Source organism: Gouania willdenowi, chromosome 10, assembly GCF_900634775.1.
Source record: "Gouania willdenowi chromosome 10, fGouWil2.1, whole genome shotgun sequence".
NCBI classification, from domain to species: domain Eukaryota; kingdom Metazoa; phylum Chordata; class Actinopteri; order Blenniiformes; family Gobiesocidae; genus Gouania; species Gouania willdenowi.
The window spans coordinates 17,502,523-17,512,686 of NC_041053.1; the positions used below are offsets into that span (position 1 = coordinate 17,502,523).

The 10,164-nt window shown below is 36.0% G+C and overlaps 1 protein-coding gene across 1 annotated transcript in view; it reads right to left on the bottom strand.

The window, feature by feature from the left end:
• Nucleotides 1–6,881, bottom strand: part of LOC114470769 (putative methyltransferase NSUN7) — a 42,800-nt gene extending 35,919 nt beyond the window's left edge. Inside the window, exons 1-2 of the mRNA XM_028459101.1 lie at nt 6,611–6,881; nt 4,452–4,823 (exon numbers count right to left, since the gene is read on the bottom strand). Coding sequence (XP_028314902.1) covers nt 4,452–4,809 — 358 coding nt within the window. The 5' untranslated portion in view covers nt 4,810–4,823; nt 6,611–6,881. The remainder of the gene's footprint in view (nt 1–4,451; nt 4,824–6,610) is intronic.
• Nucleotides 6,882–10,164: the final 3,283 nt, after the last annotated feature.

The following is a 10,164-nucleotide window of genomic DNA, read 5'->3' on the forward strand; positions in this document are numbered from 1 at the left end:
GACAAGGAGTGGAAGATAGACAGCAGCAGGAAACCATGTCTTTCCTCAAGAAAGGTAAACCAGGCCAAAAATGCAAGGAAAGAAAGGAAAGGGAGAGAAGGTGGAATGATGGAAAGTAACTGTTTACTCAATTCTTCAGAGGTGAGCCTTAAAACACACGTCTTTTTTTGGGCAATATATTATTTCGATTGAAATTAACAATGTGCACTCTCCCATTTAAATGTTGGAACATTCCTTTTGTACATCAAATTTTAATTGGAAATTAAAAAATACATATTTTTTTATGATTTTGAACACTAAATTTTGCTGCCACCAAGTCTTAAGTAGTTGGCCAGTGTCCTCATGATTCTGATCATTTCATATTAATCTTTTATTAACCTTTGTACAAGTTTGCTTTGTGTACATATATACATTGTGTTTGTTGTTACTGTATACCCCCTCCCCACCCCACCCCCCCCTAAAACACAATATTCAATAAACTGCAAAAATATAATAGAACAGATTTATAAAATACAAGCAATTTATTAAATGTCTAGTAATTGGTATAAAAAATTTAAAAAAAATAAGTAAAAACAGATTAATATTTTTGAATTTATATTATTTTTAAAATACACATCACACACAATAAATATCAAATAACTTTTTCAAAAATAAATCTAGTTAAAATGAAATGCAGTATACAAATATCTAAGGTGGGTGCACTTGTCACTTTTTGCACTAATCCTGGCTACTCTGCATTAGTAACACACTATAATATATTAAAAAAAAATATTTCTAAAAAAAACGTCTCTGGACATTTGTGATATCAAAATGGGGTCACCACCCAAAAAAGGCAGGCCAAATCAAGCTGTATGGACAACAATGCAGGAACACTCAGAGGAAAAGCTTTGAAGGGCTAACAAGGAAACGAGTGCGGTATCTTTAATGGCTGGTGGCAAGGTTAAAAACTCCACCAGCAAGGATTCACATCAAAATGACTTTGTAAAGCCAAGCATCAGCACCAGGGTACTGTATGACCAAGCAACGATATGAAGCCTTGACACATTATCAGCCTCTGGGATTGTAATCTAGCAGATAGTCGTTGAAGTGAAGAAAAGTGTTTTTTAAAGAGGGGAGAAGGTCAGCAAGAGAGAAAGGCCCCGAAGAAACAAATGGGAGTTGAAGGAAGCAAAAGGGAGAGAGAGAGAATAAAAACATGACAGATAATAAATACCATTTGTGTGTCTTCAGGTTTGCCTTTGTTTATAAAAATGTCGACCGTCATCCCATAGGCCATATACTGACATACACGACTTAACGGGCATGTCTGTGTTCTCGACTACAGAAACAGAGCAAACCAAGCAGCTTTCTGTGTGTTTTGTGGATGGATGACAAGTCTTATCATTAGGTTATAATGTATGGATGACCAACTCTGCAACAATTAGAAATAAATAAATAAGTTATTTTTTCAAGTGTTTATGACATATATTTAGATAGGCCGTGGTTATTGATACTGAAATGTATCAATAGACTGCCAATCTATTCATACGGAGCGCCCCTCATTGGCCAGTTTATGTGATATGATACTAGGTGAGCCATGTGACTTAAAGTTCCGTCAGTTTTATTTTAGCTGATATTTATTGTTAGCTACCCCACTAACCCTTTTATTTTAGCCCTAACCCTAACCCCTAACCCAGGAAATACGCTAAAATGTTTATTTTTTTCGTTTATGTATTTTTAAAGGTGAAATTTTCCATGTTAAATATGTTAAAATGAAAAAATATATATGACAAAAGTGGGATTCGAACTCACATTAGCGGAAGGAAGCATCGTAGAGTGCTGCCCCTGAGACCACTCGGTCACCACGGTGAAAAATCACAGGCACATGTAGAAAAGGTCCAGAAAACACAAAAAACTTACCCATAGTCCCAGAGGCTATTGATACGGGAATGTATCAATAGCCTCTGGGACTATGGGACACTTCGATTTAGATATTAGGTGATTTGTTTATTTATTTATGGCATATATCTTCAGGTATTTATCTATTCATTTTTAAATGTGGCAGAGTTGGTTCTTCATAAGAATGGAGTGTGTGCATCTTTTGCTCCCTGTATATTTGTGTGACAGCCAACATGTACAGTATGTATGATTTCAACAAATTTCTTTCTGAGCCGTTGGTCATGACGGAAAAGGAAGAGAGAGAGAAGATTGACTATGGGCATCCAGGCTGTGTCATTTCATTTACAGGCAACACAGAACACAGTAAAATGTGAACATGTGACCAAAATAACCAAGATCTCAAAGCTCAATAATCCAGTCTTTATAATAACATTTTCCTCCTTTTGTATAAAAAAAATAAAATAAAAAAACACAATGCCGCAGTACTTTTTCCACCAAAGTTAATTACCAGTGGGCCATTTATCTATTCTTCCACAAACCATTTCAATGAGATATTAGCTCTCAGTTGCATCGGGCTGCATGAATCACTAAAATTGAAGTGCTGAAATGTCTGAACGTAAAGAAGACTTATAACAACAAAGCTTTAATAAGATTAAGCTTGTTTTTTATTTGGTTTCTTCACGCCTTACACCAAAAGTTGGTCCTTTGCAGATTGTAATGAAAGCAAATTAAACAATGATTTCTTTTTTAGCTCCTGATTGAGACACACTTTTTTGTCCAAATGAGTCAGTTTCTTTGTTCACATAGTTTAATCTAAATACTCCATGGGTCTGAAGGCAGACTAGTCTAGAGAAAATTGTGGGAAATCTGTTCTATCCCGAGAAGTCTAGTCGATTTCATCTGGTAATACGAGGACCCAAAGCTGTAAAACCAATTCAAGCTACTTCAAGCAAGTACTCAGGGTTTACAATGATGGATAGTTTGGAGGTGATCAGCATTAACTACAGGACATGAGGGAGTGAGACTTATACGGTGCATGGATGGTGAGAAGGAAAGAAATCGTTCATGGATGTGAGGGTCTTCCTGCTACATGACCTCTCCATCCACTAAAAACGCATTGAACCGATTCCAGACGGCTTTCTGCACAGGTACTTGGCTTGCTTCCCATCCTTATCACCATGGTGATTACACACCCCTGTAACTTTGTTCACCCGGGCCCCACCCTTAACTTGGAAAACAGATTATGGGTCAAATTGATTTGTAGCATCACCCAGAATTCCCCCTGGCCACGATCATTTAATCATTTTTTTCTCTTCCACTTGTCCTTCGTCAATCTATCTATATTCAATCCTACAAGTCATTTACCTTCCCAGGAGACATTTGTTCTCATTTCCAATGGCTGCTTGTTAGCCAGCAATCAGACAAGTTATATTTGCAATTTAAATATGTGTGAGATAGGATCTGCTGAACAATTTATGCTGTTGTTACCAATCCAAACTCTTTTGTTCTTCACTGTTTGGCTCTGCTATAAAATCTGAAACCCCAAAGTTCTGTTCTTTACTTTCAAAGTTTGCAACTTTCTATTAGATCAGGACCCTGGCCTTAACTGCAAGGAAGCACAACTTTTATAATTGTGTTTAAAAGACAATTTTATGATTATATGACAGAAAGAAACATGGTTGAATATTTGAGCTTTGTCTAATTCAGGGGTGTTAAACCTATTATAGTTTGGGTGGCAAATACAGAGCAATTTGACCTCAAGTGGGCCACTGGTTTTAAGTAGGACAAGGTGCAATTTCCACATTATAGTGCCTTAGTTACACTTAGCTTTAACTGTTATATACATTATGTATCAAAGCAATAAATGACAGATATCCATGGAATGAACTCTTGCTCGGGTTTTTTTTACAATTGCACATGCTTTGTTTCACTGTTGTGTTTCAGATTCACAAATGCACACGATCTGTTTCGCAAGTATTTATTTTAACCAAACTTGTAATATAAATTCTGAAATGCACACGCTCTGCTTCCCAAATATTATTTTGAGGCACACTTGTTATATAAATCCACAGATAATGCAAATTGCTGAATGTGCATTTACAAACTGCTTCTGTGCTGTGCATTTGTGAGAAAAATGTGTGCGGTGACGTCTCGGGTCAACGAACGTCACCATTGGCTGATAAAAGTGATTGACAGACTCATCAGCCAATCAGCTGTGTTTGCTTTCAGCCAATCATATGACTTCTTACATTTTCGCCACACTTTTTTGCAGAGCTACTGATATGTGTGCGCATACGCAGTGTTCAAACATGAGTGTTTATAAATATATATATAACATTGGCTCATGATTGGTTCTGACCGTTTTGGTTCGGATTCGAAAGGCAACGGCACGAACAGCACAAGATGAATTCTGGTGTTTGTGAACACCAGGAGAATCCATCTTGCAGGCAAGGTGAACATGATTCATGTTTCTCACAAAACTTAACTTATTAACCTGGGAGTTTGAAAACAAACTGATGAAAAGAGAATAATGAATGAAATCATGAAGAATTTATCAATCACTCACTACTTACATTTCAGTGTATTGAAGGCAAGCTCATAAGCTGAGTGTTGCATCGCCTCGTCTTGGACCTCTGGTAATGGGAGCTCTCTCTGTTTGCCATAGTTCACCAACCGGTGAGTGGCCGGCTTCACCACATGGCTATTCTGGAAGATTACTGATGCCAGCTGATAAACCTTATCTGGGAAGCCCAGCTGACTTTGGACAATTGTCTGAAGATCCAAGGACACAGCAGTGGTCTCCCCATCATCATCCTCAGTCTGTGGACTCAGGTCCTTCCTGTTTACCACCTGAGAAACAGCTGCTTTTTCCTTTGATGTGGGATTTAGATTGCCTCTGGTGACTTTTCTTTTGCCTTTTTTTCTCACCATCTCTTCTTTTGCACCTGAAAAATAGCCCATAATATCCAAACACTTTAAATATTGACTTCTTATTCAAGATTGGATTTTATTTACCTTATTGGGAAATGTAAATGAAACATAATTAATATTTATCATCTCTTATAACCTTTTCGTTTATTCATAAGCTTTTATTTAAAGTTTTCTTATTGATAGATACAAACCAAATCTAAATCTGTGTTGAGTTAAAAGAAAAAAATGTCAAATGTAATACCTTTCTATATAAAATTATAAGTTTTTTTAGTCATTGTTGACTGAATACATAAGGAACACAAAGTAAAAAAAAAAAAAAAACTGTTGCAGAATTCCAAAGTTGTACTAGTGTAAAATCTCTGTATGTCAATGTGTCCTCGGCCACTTTTTAACAAATTCATTCATCAACCATAAAACTAAAGGTCAGAGTAAATAAATGATCCCGAACTGCAGCAACTGAGCTCACAAATACATTTTGACAATCATAATCAATACCATACGTCTATTATGATAAACCCACACATCATCACCCACCTGTAAGGGGACATCAGGTGAATCTGAGTAAATCATGTTTTCTAATTAGCATTGGATGTCTGTGCTAAAAACACTGATATTATTAGTTTAATTTGAATAACAGCTTGTTCTGTCTTCAGATGATTCCATCCCTGTCTCCCAAAAGCTGTAAACCTCACACACACATTACTCTCACTCAGAGGTAAAAGTAATGGATTACAAGTACTCACGTTACTGTAACTGAGTTGCTTTTCTGGGTACTTGTACTTTTTTGAGTATATTTCTAAATCAGTAGTTTTACCTGTACTTAAGTACATTTTAAAAGAAGTAAAATAATCAGTTACATTTCTACAATTATGATTATTATTGTTATTATTATTTTTAAATGATCAACGGACATTGTGAAACTACAAAAAAATGAAATGACCTGACAACAATCAAATGCTTCACATCATAGCCGACCAATCAGATTAAACGTAATGTACGGCACCAAAACAGCATTAAATTGAGAGTTTTTTTTTTATGTTTTAGAGTTCATAAATGTAGGTATACTTAGAGCCTGATATTTTTTTCCAGTTTGAAATGAATTGAATTAATTTATGTTGTTTTATTAAAAAAAAGAATTGGACATTTTGACCAACCTTGTATTTTATACAGATGCCTATGTGGGAAATAAATTAAGTTCCAGTTGTGGTAGATTTGGTTTCTTTTTTTTTTTAAGTTTATACATGAGATGTTTACTGTATGCAAAGGAACCGTGGCAACATTTATTTGTAAAAAATAAACATGGTGGGTGAAAGTAACTGTTAACCTCTGCATTGACTTTGAATACTATTTAACTGAGCTACTTTTGACTTGTACTTGAGTATTTTATGTGTGACTGACTTGTACTTGTACTTGTACTTGAGTACTATTTCAGTCACTTAACAGAACTTCTACTTGATTTGGATACATCAGTACTCTTTACTATACAGCCCTGCTCTTACTATAACAAAAAAAAAAATCAAAAGTAATAAGTAACAAGCAATAATTAATTCCTACTCACTGTATGTCACTATGTAGTAGTTGTATTCATTTATTATTAAAATAAATCTTTATTCTTAATTGGAAATCCGCCTATGAATTATTTCACACTCCTATACGTAGTGTTTTTAATCAAAGTGATATCAAAGCAGGATTAATTCATAATGGTATATATGTTCACACAATGCGTTCATTTAACACAGCAGGTATTTCTCTCTGTTTGCTGTAAAATCGGAGCACATATTAGGAAATGACATTGCCTTACCATGAGGTGTTTTTTCTCACTAGCACACAGCAGCAGCAGCAGCAGCATCCTCCATGTTTACTGTCTTTTTGTAAAGTTGACGTAGCTCATGTTGCTCTTTGTTAAGTTTGAACCGTGTGTAAAACCTCAGTCTGCTGAGACGTCGTGTCCTTCTTTTTGCTTTAATGTTATACCGAGACACTGGTTTCTACTTATCTATTTTTATTTGTTTTTTTTAATTTAAGGAAACCTTAAAAACAAGGAAAAACACCGCCCAGTTTTGACACAGCCGGTTACCATGGTAACCTGCCTCGCTCGCGCTGTCTGCTCTTTACGAGCACGGATTTTACACGGGCGCGCAGGAAATTTTTACAGAGGAGGGCGCTGAGGGGGGCTTTTAATATCATGGGTGGTGCACCATTCATCATTTAATAAAAAAAAAAAATACAATATCTTAATACTCATTTTTGGGCTAATCAATAGCCTACACGCTAATGCCTTAAAACAGTATTGATGACATTCCAATCATATAATAGACCAGCGTTTCTCAACTGGTATGTCCCAACCCAAAAGTGTGTCGCAGTCTTTTCTATGTAAGTCAGACAGCTGGGTGGGAAAGCTAGTCAAAAATAAATAAATACGTAATGTCTCTCATGTTGGACTTGTCTTTTATTTTGAAATAATCTTTTCTTTTGACAGGCATGCTGTGAAAGGCATGTTGCACAGGAAAATATATAGATTTATATTTTTAAAAAAGATCATATGTGTGTGTGTGTTTTCAACAGCTATTTTTGATAAACTAAATTTGGTTGGTTGAAAAAAAATAAAAAATTGTGATTTAATAACCGTGGCAAAATGTGGGTCCCAGGGTGATACTGGTTGAGAATCACTGCAATAACAACAGCTTATGTCTTTATTCATGACATATGCTCTGAGTCGCTTCCAGTCCGGTCGCTGTGCAGTTACAGCTGTCAAAGTACTTGCTAATACTTTATATATGTCTATTCTATATATATTTACGGTGACCCTGAATAACTGTTATTTATGTTTAATTTATTTATTCCCAATGTGTGAAGTGCTATACGATCCTTCATCATTTGCTGCTGTACAAACTGAATTTTCTCACTATGTGGGACAAACGAAGCTATCTTGTTCCCAGGACTCCAGATGATTACTTCATTTATTATTCATTCATTCATTATTTGAACATGGCAGGCTCTTTCACAGTAGTCATAATCAGGAGGATATTTAACTTACAGACGAGTCATCAGTTTGCATTGCCTCCGTATTTAGTTTCTTGGACGTATATAATATGCAATTAAAAACAACAAAAATAGCAGTTTACTGTTTAGATTGTTTTTGTGAGTAGCGATCCATAGATATCTGCGGTGACCGGATGTTTCCAACCATTTTGAGATTTCACTGGACATACAAACATCCTGAGTATCTGTTACTTCTCATTCACTGAGGTTATTTATCTCATCCTCAACTCTGGTATACAAGCCATTAGCCAAGTTCAGGCAGGTGCACAGATAGACCCCTAGTGTTGGTCAAGCATCTGTTCTTTTGCTTTTTCTGATGTAGCCTTTTTTTGTTTTTCAAGCGCCCCTAGTGGTCACAAGCGCCGCTGCGCTGTTGCAAGAATCAACGAACAGTGAGTCGGGCCAGCCTCCCTTGTCTTTTGATTGTGTATGCAGACAGTAGTTGACCTGTAACTTCAGGATAAGGATTGGCTCTAAATGCATGAGCACTGCTCTGTAGCATCTGCCAATCCCCTTATGTTGTCTGGTGCTAAATTAACCACAACATTAGCTATACCGTCAAAGGTGCAGTCTGCAACTCTCAGATCCCTCTCTCCCTCTCCCTCCCCGCTGCTCTCTTGCCCTGCCTCCAAACTTTCCAAAGTTCCTCCCTCAAAGGAGCTAACAAGCAAACGTTAGTCTGACAGCAACATCACAGTAATATAACATGCACTGTTAAAAGCATATTACTACAACGCTTCTCTCTCTCAATGTGCACACACCTCAGCAGCAGCAGCAGCAGCAATCTGGCAATCAGCCAAAGGCTGCAGGAGCAGCAGGGATGACTCAATGAGTCTGTTTTTTCACACAAACTACTAGTTTGATGTAAGGCTGTCCTTACATAATGACAGCTTTAACTAATATGACAAAAAGTCACTTTTATAAGAGTTGCAGACTGCACCTTTAAGGCAGACCTGGCCAAGAGGTCAGCAGTACAGTTATATGCTGCCATGTTTGGTTTACCATTTCTCTGACAAACTTTTAATACTTAAAACTATCAAATGATACAAGGAAAGTTGATCAACACTTTAAAAGTTAGGCTTTTGATATATGTATAAGTGGGACCAAATATTTTAATACTTGAATACAATTCCCCATCAGATGGCCTGTGGATTAGCCTTCATAAAGGTTTATTTGTAGATAACTCACATTCGGCATTCACTGCATTCATTTATTACTTTTTTAATGCCATCACATTGATTTTCAAACAAAGAAATGGAATACACTGTGATTATTATAGCAGACATGGCAGAGGCTTTGTTTTCTAATGATGACTAACTTTTCAAACAGATCAATGTTAATTTTGTCCCATTTGAAGTGTCAAGGTGACATCCAGACAAAAGTTATTTACTGAACACCTCACAAAACATGAAAACTGTCAACTGTTACTGTGGCAACAGGTTAGTGGAAAATCATAGCAGAACTAAAGTGGATGTACAGTTCATCATAGAACAATTTATGTATTTCACTAAGAACCCATTATCTTAAAGATTTGGTCGTACACCATTGGAATACTTAGGTCTCGAGATGACTTAGTGGATGTTGGCAGCCAGACGAATGCAGTACATTAATCTCATGAATCGATGACCTGGTGTTCGATTATGAGGATAAATGCAGACAGAAAAACTACAATGGTTGTTTTGGAAAGCTTCATTAAAGCTGTGTGGCCTTTAAAAAATAGAGTTTATGTGCTGTTACATAAATCCTCGACTCAATACAATCAGAGTCGAAACAACATTAGTCATAAAAATAATTCTAGCTGATGTATACATTTTGCCACATGCTTCAATGTGAACTTCTCATTTAATTCCAAGGCAAATTCTAAGTTTACACCACCAATAGTATCTGTGTGCAAGCACAATGGTAAAGTTTTTTTTTTTAGACAGTGACACTCAAACCTCTCATCTTTAATTTTTTAAACTTGTGCATTCAATAATTAATGAATTATTGTAGCGAGACCTTTACGGTACCATAATTACAACCCATCTCAGAAGCCAATGAGGAGAAGATTTCAAACATATTATTTGCTTTAGAGTTGTTTTAAATACTGTTCAGCTAAAATGCATATTTCAAAAGAAGTGGAGCTGAGTTTTGACGTTTGAGTGGGAAATGAGCTCCCTCTGCTGGGAGAAATTAGTATTGTATCAAATGCAAGACAACTATAAATATTATTTACATAATTAAAGATTTAAAAAATATATACTATATACATGAGTATAAGTAAGTTATGAACTATCCAAAACATAAATTAATTTTCAAAACTTTTTTAAAACT